Source organism: Acomys minous (genome assembly GCF_964271855.1).
Source record: "Acomys minous genome assembly, chromosome: 7".
NCBI lineage: Eukaryota > Metazoa > Chordata > Mammalia > Rodentia > Muridae > Acomys > Acomys minous.
Genome location: NC_140488.1, coordinates 3628323 through 3645946, shown reverse-complemented (window position 1 = coordinate 3645946; position 17624 = coordinate 3628323). Strand labels below are relative to the sequence as shown.

General features: G+C 45.9%; 1 protein-coding gene across 3 annotated transcripts in view; it reads right to left on the bottom strand.

The window, feature by feature from the left end:
* Nucleotides 1–7525, bottom strand: part of CD99L2 (CD99 molecule like 2) — an 87881-nt gene extending 80356 nt beyond the window's left edge. Inside the window, exon 1 of one of the 3 annotated variants that reach the window (XM_084790402.1) lies at nucleotides 7214–7525. In XM_084790402.1, coding sequence (XP_084646528.1) covers nucleotides 7214–7280 — 67 coding nt within the window. In that variant the 5' untranslated portion in view covers nucleotides 7281–7525. The remainder of the gene's footprint in view (nucleotides 1–7213) is intronic. The other 2 variants (XM_084790400.1, XM_084790401.1) reach the window with 2 other exon arrangements.
* Between the last annotated feature and the right edge of the window lie 10099 nt (nucleotides 7526–17624).

Here is a 17624-nt window from a genome sequence, read left to right as displayed (position 1 = left end):
AAGACAGAGAGAGCACTCCAAAGTATACAACCGCAGGCTGTGTAAGGTGCCTCAAACCTTTAATCCCAGCATTTGGGAGCAGAAGCAGGAGAAACATGTGAGTTCAAGGCTAGCCTGAGCTACATATAGGGACCCTGTCTCAAAAAAAAAAAAAACAATGTTTGGCACCATCACTCATCTTTGCCCAGCAGTTACAGATAGGAAGCACTCTGTCCACCTGTCTTGCCATCTTATAGTGCACAGGGCAGCACCCACTTTTCCCCTTGCCAACAAACCATCTACTATCAATCAATCAACTTTCCTGTTCCTGTTATTGCCCCACCGCCCACTTCCTGGAACCCAGAGCCTCATATATTCTACACAAATTTTCTAACACTAAACTACCCCCACCCACATACAACTTCCAGGCTAAATTTCAGAGGCAGGGGGTGGGGGGGGAGTAAGGAACTGCTTTGTAGTCTGTTATCTAGGTACAGTTGAACCACAGTAACCCATCTCTGACATAGACAAAGGCCCCAGGCTGCTCCAGCTCATGGGCTAATCTAGACTCCTGAAGACCACTTCCACCAAGGGAGTTGTCCTACGGGACATTGTACTACCTGGAGGAAGCCTCCCCCGCAGAGAAAATAGAGACAACGAGCTCAGTCCCTTTACTGGAGAGAGAATGACAATTGGCAGACACAGCATGGCATCATTCAAAGGGACAGCAATAAAGAAATGGGCATGACACCAAATACCTCTAATGCTCATTGCTTCTTAACCAAGGGACCAGCTTCATATTAGAGCTATGCACAGTTACTGCCACTCCGAGGACTGGGGAAAGCCTTAGGGGATGCAGCACTTCAGCTGGACCTTGACATCTCACGGACTTGGTGCCATAGTTTTGAAACTGTGGCTAAAAAAAAAAAATCATTGGACACTCCTCCACTTGCAAGGTAAACTACGTATTGTCACCTAGAATCTCAACTATCCTATGTGGCTCATAACACAGGGAAGACAATGAGAGCAACATTTTGTGACTTACAAGCTTTCTTGATTAAAGGCCACACAAAGGGCGTATACACAGAAGTACCGAAGGGTGGCGCAGGGTCTCCAATAACACAGGCTGGCATCAAATTTGCTGTGTAGCTAAGGCTAAGCCTTTGGACGCCTGATTCTCCTGCACCCTCCTTTGGAGTGTTGCGGTTATAGACCTTCACCACCACACCCAATGGTGATTTTATATATCTACATTAAAACTACAAAGCATCAGCCAATGGAGCTCTGAGCAGGCTTCTGGGAGAGCCGAGTCTAGAATAGAAAGAGGTTTGGGAGTCTCTGCGCCAGGTTTCCCAGGCACCCAAGCGCAGCAGAGGAAAGACATTCAAAGTGTACGATGTAATAGTAGATACAAAGCTGGAAAAGCAAAGCCATCAGGTAGGAAAGAAACACAGGCAGGAAAGTCAATGGGTCTGGAAAGTATATGCCCAGAACCCAGTGAAGCTCTGGCCTTTAGGTAGGGCCCTCTGAGCAGCCAGCACAGGCCTTTGCATCGTCATCTCACTTGAGCAGTGGTCCTCAACCTTCCTAATGCTGCGATGACCCTTTACTACAGTGCCTCAGGCTGTGTGTGGTGACCCCAACCATAACGTTATTGTCATTGCTCTTTCCTAACTGTGATGTTGCCACTGTTATGCATCATAATGTAAACACCTCATGTGCCATCCCAAAGGGGTCATGTTGAGAACCACTGCACTAGAACAACTTCGTGCCCTTCCCTGATCCCCACAAGTGCCCATTCAAATGGCGTCTGTGCATTTGTTACAGTTACATGTTGTCTATCTTCTGAGGCGGGATAAAGCCATGGCCTATAACATCAAGGGAGGGACAGAAAACTTGTCCTCTCAAGACTGGGTCTCCAGACCCTGTGGAGGACTAAGCGACACACATAATGTGACTCTACAACCATTCAGGAAAAGAAAATCTCTCTGTCCTTGTGACACCCAACTCCCAGGACTGAGGCAGGGCCGAGCTGAGTAGCTGGAAGCCAATCCTGAACACTTTCTGGGGCACATCTATCAAGCCTGATATTTCAAGTCAGCCCACAGGTTCTTCTTAGGATCCCAGCCTGGCCGCTCAGTGCTGTAGCATCCGGGACCACTGTTTTCTTGCCCAGTCTTAACCCATAATCATGTGCGCCTAGTTCTTGTTTGCTGAGGCATAAGCCTAGCCCCAAATTCAAGACCCTCCTACCTCGGCTCTGGAGCACTGAGATTAATGGGCATGTGCCACCACAGCTGGCATAATTAGAAGAGCATTCATTTTCTTGTGGTGTGATGTGGTGTGGTGTGGTGTGGTATGGTGTGGTGTGATGTGGTGTGGTGTGATGTGGTGTGGTATGGTGTGGTGTGGTGTGATGTGATGTGGTGTGGTGTGGTGTGGTGTGGTGTGGTGTGGTGTTTTGCTTTGCTTTGCTTTGCTTTGCTTTGCTTTGCTTTGACTATGACCCAGGCTAGCCAGGAACTCACCATATACTCCATACTGCTCTCAAACTCACAGCAATCCTCCTGCTTCATCTCCAAATGTTGGGATTACAAACATGGGCCACCACATCCAGCTTAATTTTTTAAAGGCATTTACATTTATTTATTCATTCTTTCTATTTGTAGTACTGGATATGGAACCCAGGGCCTTGCACATGATATATAAGTGTTCCACCAAAGAGTTACACCTCCAGCCTTTGTGAATTATTTTAAACAAATACAGAATTCACATACCATACAGTCACCTTTCAATGTGCATAATTCAATGGTTTTTACAGTACTTTAAGAATGTACAGTATCACCTTTCTCTATTTTTAGAGCATTTTCATTACTCCCCAAAGCAGTCATTTACCGCCCCCTTCCCCTAATCCTTAGCAACCACTAATCATTTTTTATTTGTATAGATGTAAATCTCAGAACATTTTATGTAAACAATGCTGTCAAGATTTGCAAAGTGTATTTTTTAAATGTGGCTTATGTACTAATCTTAAAGAGGCTCACTGGAAGGCAGGTTCTGTGCTGAGCACTTTAGACACTTAAACTTATTTAATCCTAATAACTGCCACACCAGGAGGAAAGAGCCATTATCCCCATGGTATAATTAAAGAAACTAACAGTAATGTCTCCAGAAGGTTCCTAAATCCTTCGGTGCTACATGTTTTCCATGTAGGAAGTTGGTTATTGCCCACTACTTTTATCTCATTTTTAAAAATTAACATACAAAGTAAAGTAATGGGCTTCATTATGGCACTTTCATACACATACTGCTATACCTCACTCACGTTCACCTTCCTCATCACCCTCTCTAATCTGCCCTTCTCCTTCCTTCTTGATTTCATGTCATTTATATGATATGTATATATATATATATACATATATGTATATATATGAAAATGTGATATTTAACTCTTCTCCATTACCTCTTCTTTTCCTTGCCACATTACTGCTCCCTTACCTTTTCTTAACAGTCATGCTTTATTCTCATGTCATATAAATATATACATGCATACATATATGGTAGACTTAGCATATCAGAGGAAACATTTGGTTATTTGTCTTTCTGAGTGATGTATTTTGCTTAACATGATGATCTCTGGTTCGACCCACTCTCCAGCGAGAAATATAAATTTTCCTTGTTCACAGATGGATGAAACTCCATTATGTGGCTGGTAAGATGGCTCAGTGGGCAAAGGCCCTTGCCATCAAGCCTGATGACCTGAGCTTGATCCCTGGGACCTACATGGTGAAAGGAGAGAATCAACTACAGCAAGTTGTTCTCTGACCTCCACCAGTGCATTGGGGCATGGTGCCTCCACATGATACACAACAACAACAGCAACAATAATAATAAATGTAACAAAATTGACTTCAATTGTTTCAAAACTCTACCATTTACATGTACCACATTTTCATTAGCCATCTGCCAGTTGATAGACATGTAGACTGGTTCCACATCCTGTCTGTATAGCAAAAACCATGGTATGCAGGTATCTTCGTGGTGTGCCAACTTACGGTCCTTTGGGTATATGCACAGGAATGGTAGAGCTGAATCATATGGGAGTTGTATTTGCAGATTTTGAGAAACCCTGATTTCCACAGTGGCTGCATCAGTGGTGACTAAGACCCTCCCACATCCTCATCAGCGCCATTCTAACCTCAAGCAATTTAAATTTGCATTCCCCCCCAAGACCCAGGATGTTGAACACTTCCTCAAATATTTAGTAGCCATTTATATTTTCTCCTTTGGGATCTATTTACTGATTGGATGGTCCTGACTGTGCTGAGACAGAATTGCAAAGCAATTTGAGTTGCAGGGTCCTCATTTGTCCATTATTTGTCAAGACTGCAAGGGGGAGAGCAGGTCACAGTGGCAGCCTTCCTGGGTTGGTACATGGGATAAACGCATACTAATAAATATAGCCCCTGTTAGGACTCACACACACACACACACACACACACACACACACACACACACACACACACACTCACAGGTCCTTCTACCTGATGCTGAAGAAAAACTTGCCACACTCAGGGTACCTTCAGAGGACACAACTGTTTGAGAAGCAGTAAAATACACATTGAACATTAACTCCCCTTTGTCTTTATAGAATGACTTAAGCACACTTACACTTTGGGGGAGCTAAAACCTATTTCTACTTCCTGGAGCCTGGAAGAAGATTATATCTTATCTCCAGATGTGCTCTTGGGACCCTTTGTCTCTCTGCTGGGATTGCTCAGGCACAACCAATTACTGAGAACCAGGAAAAGGAATAAAGGAACACTAGGACAGAGCTCTCTGGACCCCACTACAAAAAAAAATTAGGTCTCTACCTTCAAAACAAAGCTATTTCTAGCTCAGTGTTCATAGGTCAAACAAAACAAAACAAAGAGGTCACAGACAGGGTAGCATTCTTATCTGGTTTGAACCCCAGTATGTCTTCTGATATGTGACCACAGTTCCCTTCCATGGAAACATGGATAATACCTCACCGGAACATTTGTTGTGGTGATTCAAAACAAGATGCCTACAAGGCATGGTGGCATATAAGTGTTAGCCCGGGTCTCAAGAGGTAGAGGTAAGAGAATCAGGAACCCAAGGCCAGGTCTCAGGAAGCAGAGGCAGGAAGATCAAGAGTTCAAAGCCAGCTTTGGATACATAGCAAATTTGAGGCTACAGAATTGGGCTACATGAGACCCTGTCTTCAAAAAAAGTAAGCAAGCAGCCAGGAAATGGTGGCACATACCTGTAGTCCCAGCACCTTGGGGAGGCAGAGGCAGGTGGATCTCTGAGATTGAGGCCAGCCTGGTCTACAAAACAAGTCTAGGACAGCCAAGGCTACACAGAGAATCCCAGTATCGAAAAACAAAACAAAACAGACAAAAGCAATCGAGGAAGGAAGACATAATGATTTAGGATATACATGACATGTGAAAAGTGACCATTGATATAATAGCGACACATCCCTGGATCAAAGGCACCTTGGTAACTGTTAGTCATCATATGGACTGATCAAACAGGGTTAGAGAACTCATTTTCAGCAAGCCACAGAAGGTTAGAAGTGGGGCAGTGGGGTCTAGTGTTTTAAGATGGCTGCTATGGAGTCACCGAAGCCTGGGAGCAACCCCTAGCTGCCAATTAATCACTGCATGACCTCAGCTCTACCAGCTTCCTCAATCTCTCTCCACTCAAAGCAGGAGCACCTAAGGCTTGGCCATTTATAGTCTAGTTTCCAAACCTCCATGCTGTAAGATGCAATTATCTAGCATGCGCAGAGCTTCACGGTCAAATTTTAGCAAAGGGGGAAAGCCACAACTGTCATCTCAAGCATCGTCTCCTGTAGTGTTTGGAACACAGCCCTCAAGGATAAGGTGGGCTGCTGGATACTTTTCTCTACAAAATCCCATTAGACAATATAAATTGTATCTGAAAGGGAAACTGAAAAAAGCCCTTTATCCCTGTGACTTTGCTTTCTTCTCTCCATAGCAGTCTACCACATAGATCGGAGGTTTCCGCTGGTTTTCCCCCTCTACTGGGCTGTCATTGCAGAGATACAAGTCTTGGTTTTCTTTACCCTCTGCATCATCAAGTCCTAGAATCCAGACTGGCCAGAGGTCTGTAGCTCATTGAAAGACTGCCCTTAGGAAAACCATTTCTGCATTTCTGCGTAACTTCCTGGGCTAGGAGCTCTCCTCTTTCTCAGTGCTCCTTAGATGTGACATAAACCTTACTAGAAGTCAGTGCTAAGACAAAGTGTTGTTTGCCTAAGCCTATATTTTACTGGTTGGATTTGCCTTCATTTTCAGAAAGTTCAAAGCACAATCCTGCTCAATTACAATTATAGTGTTTTCTTGGAGCCATTTTTTCCCTCCTGATGTGGAAAGAGGACATAAATAAATGAAAGAAGGCTCAGCTGGTACATGCTTCAGATGCTATCTTCAAGCACAGATTGTCTTTATCATAAGAAGATGCTACTCAGACGCGAATGTGCCTGTAAATTCCCCGGGGACCTGGTTATTACAGTAAAGAAAACACAGAATCTGACTCAGTAGGGCACGAGCTACTGCATTCCTAACAAGATCCCCCGGCTGATGCCACTGCGGCCTCTAACACAAATTGAGTTGCACACTGTGGAAGAAACTTGCTCCCTTGATTCAGCACAATTTCTGTGTCCATCTCCTCCACAAAATAAGACCGAAGTCTCTAGAAGTATAAGGATAGACACCAAAAGCATGTCGGGAGCTAGTAAGACCTACAAGTTGCCCCCACTCCATTTTCAATTTGCCCCAGTCCAACGCCTCCGAGATCCTGATGAAAGTCGCCTGGGATGCTCTCCAGATGCTTTTACTGCAGGTGGCCTCACAGCCAAATTTCAAAATGACTGCTTTTTCCAGGGTTTTCCTAAGGTACACTCCTGGGCACAGCTGTTGTCACCAACACTTGGCTAGGATTTTAACGTCCTAGTGTTTCAAAACCAACTCTAAGAAGGGTCCCATCCCTCATTTTCACCTATACAATTCACAGTGGGTTCAGTTCCAGAAGCCTCAGACCCTCACCCCTAGGCCTAGAGTTGCCAGGTCGCCAATACCCCCCACCTCAGGCCAGCCAGGCGGGGACAGGGCCGCTCATGCGCAGAGCTAACCCCAGGCCATAGGGCGGGGTCCCTGGGTGCCCCAGCCCTCACCCACCTTACCTCTCTGGACCAGGGTAGCCAAGGAGAAAATGAAGCAAACGAGGAAACCGGTGCGCCAGGCCACCATGGCTGGGAGCAGGCGCAGGGGCCTGGAGGAGCCACAGCACAGGAGGGCCCGAGGGGGAGGGGAGGCGCCAGGAAGGAGGAGCTTGTCACAACCGCAGGACCCCGCCCAGAGCTGCTCGGCCTGGGCGGGAGGTGGAGTGGCGCACCTTAAAGCCCACGCTATAGGGGCGACTCTGCTGGGCCCACTGCTGGAGACGGGGAGATATTGCTAAGATACTGCTGTTTCGGGGACTTGGCTGCAGTCTGGGGGCGGGATATATGGAGAGAGCGGGGGCGGGGCTCACAGACACCCATTGGGTCCTGAGATCTGGATTGGGTGACAAGCCTACTTAATGCCTGCAGACCCCTTCCTACCCTATCTTCGCAAAGGAAATGTTAAGAGGTGGGCTGCAAACTTCTAACAGTGCATGACCAGAAGCCAGGGCGTGGGAAGCAGCAGTGCAGAGATGCTCAGGAATGTCATCCATGAGACCACTAACCCCTGGCCCAGAGCTTTGGTCTCCCAGCCTGTGACCTTGGGACCCAAATTCCTCCCCCAGCGCCCTGGCAACACTTCCTGCCACACGCTGAAAGCTGCAACAAAACCCCTGCCCTAGACTAAAGAACAGGTCTGCTTGTGTGGCTGCTGGGAACCAGGTGGAATCCTGCGATGCTATGGCACGTAACCGAGAGGGTGGGCTCAGGCCAGAGCAAAAGCTCTGGGGGAATAAATAGACTTGGGTTACAGACAGGGTTAGTACTGCGAAAGTTCACAGCTGCTTAATTGATCAGAGAAACATGCCCTGTGACACAGAGTCACATGCAGAGCTACAGTCTTTTCCCATGAATCTCAGCAAATGGAGTCCACCTCCCTGGCAGCTAGAATGCAGATATCCTCTCGGCTGCGACAACCAAAAGCCTACTGCATCCTGGAAACGACAGCCCTGAAGAAGAGCATGGCTGCAGACAGACAGCTCTCAGGACAAAGAAAGCACCACTGCTCAAGGTGGCAGCACAGTGCCAGTCCATGCCCTTATGCAGCATGAGCTGCCCTGGGTCACTTCAAAGGATGGCTCCTATTCCTAGTCCCAGTGTTCCTGGCCACAAATGCTCACACACACTCCCCTCCCTCTTTGCCCCCACCTCTCGCTCCCTCCTCTCCCTCCCTCTTCTCCTCTCTTCTCTCCTCCCTCCCCCTCCCTCTCCCTTCTCTCTCTCTCTCTCTCTCTCTCTCTTTCTCTCCCTCCCTCCCTCCCTCCCCCCTCTCTGTCTCTCTCTCTGTTTCTCTCTCTCTCTCTCTCTCTCTCTCTCTCTCTCTCTCTCTCTCTCTCTCTCCCCCCCCCCCCCATCCCACCTCTGCTTCGGTAGACTTTCCCATGAGCAAAGCAGGACTGTAACTGGAGCTGAGGAGCAGAAATAGCTGATATATCTTTATTTCCTATAATGTCCTTGTGTGTCACCTTGATAATGGGGGTGGGGATGAGTGAGTAGGAGTGCCTCGACTTTGAGGGAGTAACCAAGGGACCACACAGTCAAAGGGGCCAGGAGAATAGTGGCAGGCCTGCTGCTGAGTGGCCAAGAACAGGGGCTTTCAGAACTTGGCTGAACCAAAAAGAGTCAATGGAGTGGTGGAAAGTTGTGAGATGGAATGTAGTGAAGACTCAATGGAACTGAGGTATCACAGTTGGCAGGTGATGATGCGTCTCTAAACACAAGATAAGCATAAAAGATAACCTGGCTAGGTGCAGAAGCAAGAACTAAGAGAAAAGAATGTTTTTTAATATATCAAATTACACAAAATAAACAAAATCCTTGTTGATCAAAATGCCTGAAGAAGGCTATGAGCTAAATCTCCCTTTGTAAGATAATCTATCTGGGGCCTAGTGTGTCTCTCAGTATCCTTTAATGTGAGTCTAAGAGGTCTGGTGAATCTTTCTGTTGGAGAGAAGTGCCCACCTGGAACTTGGTGCGCAAAGCAGTGAGGTAACTGTACCTTTGCTAAATTGCAATCTTACAAGAAAGTGATTTGCACATGGGAAACGCAACCCTGACAAGCCATGCTCCTTATTCCCTCCACTGTACACAACATCCTTATTACCAAAGCATATGAAATCCGGGACAAGTTTTCCACATACCACTTCCTTCTCATCCTGTACACCTCCCTAGCTCTTCCCTGAACTTCTCAGGCCCTGAACATTGCCACCAACTTGAAAAAGCAGCTTGGCCCTTAAAGCTCCTCTTCTAAAATAGCGACCTTTTTCACAAGACAGAAAAGTGTGTCATTATCCACAAGACCCAGCAGGCCATCCCAGGAGCATAGTCCGAAGCACGCTGAGAGCACTGCTCAGTGGCTTTCTGAGAGTCAGCCTGGTACTCAATGATTCCCCAGCTTTCTGCTCCTCTTGTTGTATACCAGACCCAGGGTAAAATGTGTGAACAGTGAAGCCATGACCTCTTAGGAGCTCTGGACTTTAGCAGCTTCCCAGGACTATGAAGTTCTATTGCTACCCAAATGAACAGCTATGCAAACCCCTCCTCACAAAATATTCGCCCTCAATTCTGTATGCCAGCCACTTTTACAAAGGAGCCTCCTTCCTCCTTAGGCAAAAGCAGCTGTGGGAGGTAGCATCTTACCAATCAGGACCCTGACACTGCCCAGGATGCCCCATCAAGAGAGCACCACTGTCCTTGTTGAAATTGCTCTTCTCTGATGGTTGAGGTGGCTTATCCCTTCAATCCCAGCCATCAAGAGCCTGAGGCAGGAGAATTGCCTCAATATCAAAGCCAGCAGAGGCTTCACAGGAAAACCCTCTGTCAAATACAGACAACACAACTGCAGACTTGTCCCTTCCTGGTGCTTTACCACCGATAACACTTTGGAGCTGGCAGGAAGAAGACAAAGATGAAGGCCTCCTAGTCCAACTGAAGGCTCCCCTTTATTTCCAGGAAACCAAGGGACTCAGCCAGCATACAAGGCCTTAGCTGCCTCATGCTGCATCCCTAAGTCTTGGGCCCAATGCCAGTAGACACACACACACACACACACACACACACACACCACAGAGAGGGGTGCTCAGAAAGAGGGGGCATTAAAAAAGGAAGCTCTCCTGTCCATCAGTCTAGTTCCTCACTGAGTCCCCTCCTCCATGGCTGACATCTTACTCAAGGTTCTGGCCAGTTCTGTGCAGAGAAGGAAAAAGAAACCCCCAAACTCCCAGAGTACTGACCTTTAGTCTGCAATTGTGAGCTTTGTTGTGGTACAAAAGTCCATTATTTTGTGAAACATAGTAGTGTTTTGTTTAAAGTGCTTGCTGCACAAAATTAAAATTTTGCAAGCCTACTACCCCCCAAATTGAAAAAAGGAAAAAGAAAACAAAATCTAGCAGGAAGAGTTGACACATCTTTGAGCCTTTGGCTCATGAGGATCCAGATATATGGGAACTGGCAGAGTATACCCCCTAAGTGAATAGAAGCTTAGGAAATGGAGCCCACCTCCTTTTTTTGACTTGCAAGTCAATTATCCTCAGGCTCCTCCCAGCACCCTTCATATCTCCTCTTGCAGGTTTGGTCATATGGCAAGGTCAGGCAAGGCCTTGGATGCCATGGCAATGGCAAAGGGTGAATCCTGAACACAAAGGGAAAATATTGAAGGGGGTTAAGGGATTTGCAGCATGACCGGGCTGTAGTTCCTGAAGAATAGTCAGCATAGTATAGGAGGAGAAGCTGGCGCTGGACTCTCAACGCCCACATTAGGAGGTCAGATTCAGGACAAGGGAAATGCGCAAAGTCAAGGACACAAGGAATTGAGCCAGGAGACTAGCAGTTAGATCAACACCATGTGTAGACACTGAAGCAACCCTGTCTACAGAGGACTGTCCTGGAGAACCAATCTAAAAGGAAAATAACAGTTCCCGCAGCCAAGAAGACAAGACGTCCCAGAGAAAGGCTGGGGAGAAGGCAGCAAGGACCAGAGATGGGATGTATAAAATAGGAGTAGCCAGAACCACCACATATAAAACTTGGTGGCCGGGTGAAGGTTATACTCTCCTAAGGCAACTGTAGAAGTGTAAACATGTGGAGCCTGAGGAAAGCAACACTGCAAAGGGGACTATGTCAGATCACTGGTATTTTGTAGGTCAGTTTCTCCAAGGAACCTCAGAACCGTACTGTGTAAAAGCCTAATTTTCTTAAAAACAAACAAACAAACAAACAAACAAACCTCTGTTTTACTAGTGTGAGATAGACCCTGCCTTGTATCTCTAGCAAAGGAAGAAGAGGGGAAGAGAGGAGGAGAGAAGTGGAGCAAAAACTGGAAAAGGAGGGGAAGGTGAGGAGAGAAGAGATGAGGGAAGGGAGGAGGGAGGAAGTGTAGGGGAAAGGAAGGAGGAAGAAAGGGAAAGAGAGGGGGAGGAAGAAGAGGGAGGGAGGATTGAGCCAGCCAAGAGCTTCACACATGCTAGGCATGTACTCAGCCACAGAGCTACATAGCCTCCCTTGGGGTTGAGGGACTTTCTTTATTTCTTTTTTCTTTTCTTTTTCTTTTTGGTTTTTTGAAACAGGGTCTCTCTGTGTAGCCCTGGCTGTCCTAGACTCATTTTGTAGACCAGGCTGGCCTCGAACTCACAGAGATCTGCATGCCTCTGCCTCCCTGAGTGCTGGGATTAAAGGCGTGCGCCACCACACCCAGCTTGAGGGTCTTTCTTAATTCCCCAAGGACCACACAGTGGTGAAGATAAGGACATTACTAGTCATGTGACAATGGTCCAGGAAGAAAACAAGGTGCAAAAGACCACCTGGTCCTTCCTCCTTCTGCTGGCTCATTACGATGAGGAGCCCTCCTCTCTGTCTATCTGTATGCAGACTACCAAGCAACACTAAGTCAGGCAGGCCAAACCCTTTCACCTGCATGTCTTCCTAATGTGAGAGGCCCTCTGCACTGCTCTTGGCAAGAAATAACTAATATCTCCATAATATTTCTGAGGCAGCATTTTCTACTGTGAATCCTGACCTTAGTAGGAACAAGAATTAATATTTGTTGGATTTTATTGAACTTAGCTGGTGAAATCTCTCCCTCCAAGTACTTGAGAAACTCAAATCACAGAATCAACATCTGGGACCTTTCTGTTATCTTTTTCTGTCAGTAAAGCTGCCTAAGAAGCCTCAGAGGCGGGGCAGGAGAGGTAGCTCAGAGGTTAAGAGCACTGGCTGTTCATCCAGAGGTTCTGAGTTCAATTCCCAGCAACCACATGGTGGCTTATGACCATCTATAATGTCATCTGATGCCCTCTTCTATCTCTTGCTCTCTTCTGTCATGTAGTCATACATGCAAATGGAGTGCTTATATACACAAATACATAAATAAATTTAAAAAATAGAAACCTCAGAGGAAAGTCATGAGACCACAAGACATACATGTGAACAGAGCTCTAATTGGGAGTTATGCCGTTTTATTCAAATAGAACTCTGTTGGGGTGTTGCAATGTCTAAAGCACAAGTGTGCACCTATGGCACCCCACTGCTCCTCCTCCATCAAGTACTCTTCTATCTTAGCAAATGGCATCACTGCTCTTTCAGTTGCTGGGGTCTCAGATCCTAAAAGCATCCATGAGCTTCTCCTGATCATTCCTATCTATCCCTCTGTCCTCACAGATGCCTCTGGAACATTCTGCACCTAGCAGCTAGAGGAAGACTCAAAGGTAGCTGCTCCAACAGCAGCCTTGCAGCCTCCTGTTAAAGCCTCCAAACCACAACAGGAAGAAATCTAAATTCCTGTCCCTGACCAAAAAATTCCTCCAAGACTGACACATCCCTTTGAGACTTGGGTCAGCTCCTGCAAAACAGCTAATGGGTCATTTGCCGTCACACCTGTCTGCAGTGACTTGACTGCCTTGCTTTCTTCATCATTGCTTCCACTTTAACCCTGAGGTCATACTAGAACCTCCTGCTGCCTCCTAGGCCAACAAAAGCTGGGGATTTATCCTTTTCCACTCTCAGAGGCCCTGTGCTTGATTCTAACACCAAGCTTTTAAGACAGCTTTTTTGTTGTTGTTGTTTCAGGAAAGAGGTGAGGTAAAGAGACAGCTCAGGCAATAAAGTGTTTGCCATGGAATCCCCACATGGCAAGATGGGGTAGGAGGAGACAGAGTTGAATTCCTGAAGCTCCTTGGCAAGCCAATGGCCAAATCATGAGCTGCAGATTCAGGGAGGGACCTTATTTAAAAACAGTGAAGAGAGAGACTGATCAAGGAAAGACACTTGATGTAGACCCTAAACTCCCACCCACATCCAAAAACAGGCTTGGGAGAAAATTGGCGTGAGACTCTCTGGCTCCATGATCCTCAACCCCAGCTGCATGCTAAAATGAGGGCTGAGGTATAATTCACATAAAACAAGTTAGCCTTGCTCTGGTTAATCTTGGTGCTCTAGTTGATTTGATCTTGAGATGTTTAAGAGGGCTAGTGGTGGAGCTCAGCGGCAGAGCATTTGCCTAGCATGCATGAAGCCCTCTCACCCCACTTCCCCAGGCCTCTTACAATCACTCTCCAAAACAACAACAAACAAACACACAAAAAACAAAATGAAAACAAAGATAAATCACCACACACGATAGGGCGTTAGTGAAGCACACCTTAGGTGTGTCTGTGGTGTGTTTCTGGATTAACCAACCAGTGCACTACAGAAAAATCCAAAGGGTCTATTGCAATTCCCAGGTCAGCCTTCTCCACAAAGAAAGTTCTAAGCCAACCAAGGCTATGTAGCAAGACCCTATCTTTATTTGTTTTGTTTTCTTTTTGAGACAGGGTTTCTCTGTGTAGCCTTGGCTGTCCTGGACTCACTTTGTAGACCAGGCTGGCCTTGAACTCACAGCGATGGGCCTGCCTCTGCCTCCCGAGTGCTGGGATTAAAGGCGTGTGCCACCGCGCCTGGCTAAGAACCTGTCTTTAAAAACAAAGTATTCTGAAGGAATGTGAACAGCACTGTCCCACAAGCTGGTGGTTTAAGAGGAATAAAAGTGGGGAGGAAAAGACTTTAGACATAGGCATGTTCTCTCCCTCTTCCTTTCCCTCTTCCCCCCTTTCCTTGCCCCCACCTCTCTCGTCCATAATGAACTGAAACCATGAGCCAAAATAACTCCAAGATCTAGTTGTGCTGATGCCTGTACCTGCAACCTCAGTGCTATGGAGAGGGAACTGCTGGCCTAAGTGACTGCCAGTCTAGCTCCAAGTTCAGTGAGATCCTGACCAAAAGAAATAATGCAGAGTGACAGAGCTGGCAACTGATGCTCTCCTCTGGTTTCTGCATGCACACGCATGTACACCCACACACATACATGCACGTATACCACACACCTGCAGAAAGGCACACATTGAATAAATTAAATAAATAAATGTTTCCTTTCATATGATGTGTTGCTCAAGTATCTTGTCACAGCAATGACAAATTTAGTACGAGCCTTTTATAGGGGTTCAGTGAAATGCAAAAAGCAACCACTTCTATCTAGTTCTAGAACATTTCTGTCATCCCCAAATAAAGCAAAACCTGCACCCACTTAAGCAGTCATCCTCCATCTCTCCTGCCCCTGGAAACTACTAATCTCATTGCTGTCTCCAAAACTTGTTTGTTTGTTTGTGTTTTTGTTTTGTTTTGTTCGGGGGGGGGGTTGGTTTTTCAAGATAGGGTTTATCTGTGTAGCCCTGGCTGTCTTGGACTCACTCTATAGAACAAGCTGGCCGCAAACTCAGAGATCTGCCTGTCTCTGCATCCTGAGTGCTGGGATTAAAACCACCACCACCTGGCTTCAAAGCTTATTTATTGTAAACTTTCTGTACAAAGAGAGTCATATACTATGTAATCTCTAGTGTCTACCTTTTCCCATGGATTATGTTTCTGAAGCTCATCCACATTGGACCACATATTTGTCCGTGTTTATTGCTATAATGAAGCAATGGGAAATTGCTTATAATGAAGGCTGGGAAACGGATAAAGAAAAGAGATTTATTTGGCTCATAGTTTTGGAGGTTGAAATCTTCAAGAACTGTAGAAGCTGAAAAGGTTACACAGTAAAGCAGGATTTTTGACTCAGTCTTGCTTTTGATTTTTTTCTCTTTCTTTGGGACAAGTTCTTATATTCACCATGTAATCAAGGCTGGCCTAAACCCCTGGTCCTCCAGACTCCACCAAGTGCTAGGACTGCAGACATGTGAAACTATATACTTAGTGTATTAGTTATTTTTCTTGTTGCTCTGACAAAAATATCTGAGCAGTTTAAGGAAGGAAGGACTTATTTGGGCCCCCAGTTTGAATGCATAGTTCACTGTAGTGGGGAAGTCATGGAGGCAGGACTGTTACGTGGCTAGTCACATTTCATCTGTAGTTAGAGAGCAGGCAGAGACGAATTCTGCTGCTCAGCTCACTTTCCCTTTTTGAAAAAGTCCAGGCCCCTAACCCATGGGATGCCACTAAGCACACTCAGGGCTACTTTGTCCTCCTCAGCCAAATCTCTCTGAAAACTGCCTCATAGACCCAACCAAGAGGTGTGTCTCCTAGGCGATTCAAAGTTCAACCATTTTGCTAATGAAAATAAGCCATAGCCTCTGGCAAATCCTGCTCTTTTATAACAACACACTCCAGTGGAAAGAGATTTGAGTCCCACTGGAGCTATTTTCAACACTCTGAGAGCAGCGTCCCAATGACCTGTGCTAAATTTCACACTGGGAACTAAGTTTTTAGTACATTGATCGTTAGACTTAAGGGTCAAATCATGGGTCAAATCATACCCATAAAACCACAGTGTATATTAGAATTTCATTTCTAACTATGGCTGAAGAAAATTCTCTGATATAATTACAAATTTTGTTTACTCGACTTTTTTCTAGTTTGAAACTATTGTAAATAATACTGCTACATGCATGCTGGTACAAGTCATTGTGTGGACATGTACACATTTCTCTTGGCTTCTCACTTATCTTGGCCACATACATGGCATTCTGGGGATCAGGGGAGCTATTAAAATTACTGTATTGAGGGCTGGAGAGATGGCTTAGAGGCTAAAAGCACTGCTCTTCCAGAGGTCCTGAGTTCAATTCTCAGTACTCACATGGTGGCTCACAACCATCTGTAAGGAGATCTGCTGCCCTCTTCTGGTGTGCAGGTACACATGCAGGCAGAATACTATGTATATGTGTATATGTAATAAATAAATACATCTTTTTAAAAGGATCTTTCAGCAGGCCAGGCATGGTAGCACAGGCCTGTAATTCCAGCATTCGGGAGACAGAGGCAGGAGGATCTCTGTGAGTTCAAGGCCAGCCTGGTCTACAAAGGGAGTCCAGGACAGCAAGGTTACACAGAGAAACCTTGTCTCCAAAAATACTGTGTTGAGGCTTAACTCAAGTTTCCAAAGTACTCAGCCTGGGGGAGATTAGGCATGTGTACACAGGTAATGAATGTGACCATGACTTTCACAACTCTGACGAGTGGACCAAGCTCTACCCACTACCTGCTTTCACTTGGCATTCAAGTGATGGATAGTTAAGACCATGTAAAGACTATTTTGTGACATGTAAAAGTGGTATACCATGTAAGCTCAGTATTAAGTGATAAGCTTTTATTGGCACATAACCACAACTGTGTCTGTGTTTCATCTACTATGGATTTTGTATGGCCCTCAAAACTGGCCTCTGATTTTACCCAGAGGCCTCTGGTTTCAATGGCAGTGGCACATCTGAGCACTGACATTCTTTGCTTGAGTCCCATAAAGCCACTCTTTGGCAACTGCTTCTCTGAAACAGAGAGGAAGCCATGTTGTGGGCGGATCTATGGAGGTTAGCACTCAAGAGCTGTGACACTTCTGCTCCTCAAACAGCTGTTATGTGGGTGGGAGAGGAGTCAGGAGATCACTTTGGAGCGTTGAAAAGGTTATTCTCTTTTCTGTGGGCCTTGTTTTTCTCTTCTATAAAATGAGTTGGTTGAGCAAGACTATCTCTGAGACCACTTACCATTCCAAATTCCCTCATGAGCACAGAACCAAACACTGTCATTAGCATTGCTTTTGATGACCTTCCAGAAACCACGGATCAACATAATACTTATCATTTGAGGTAACTTTAGGTGCCAATTTCACTGTTGGATCCCTGGGAACATGAGTTAAAATGGTTGTAACATCTTCCATGTGGATGCTGGGAACCGAACTCTTGTCCTCTGCAAGAGCAGCAAGTGCTCTTAACCACGAAGCCATCTCTCTAGCTCCATCAGTTTTCTTTCTTAGACAACCCAAGACCACTTGCCCGTGGGCAGCATCACCAACCATGGACTAGCTCTCTCCCATCAATTGGTAATCAAGATAATGCCCCACCTGACTTGCTTA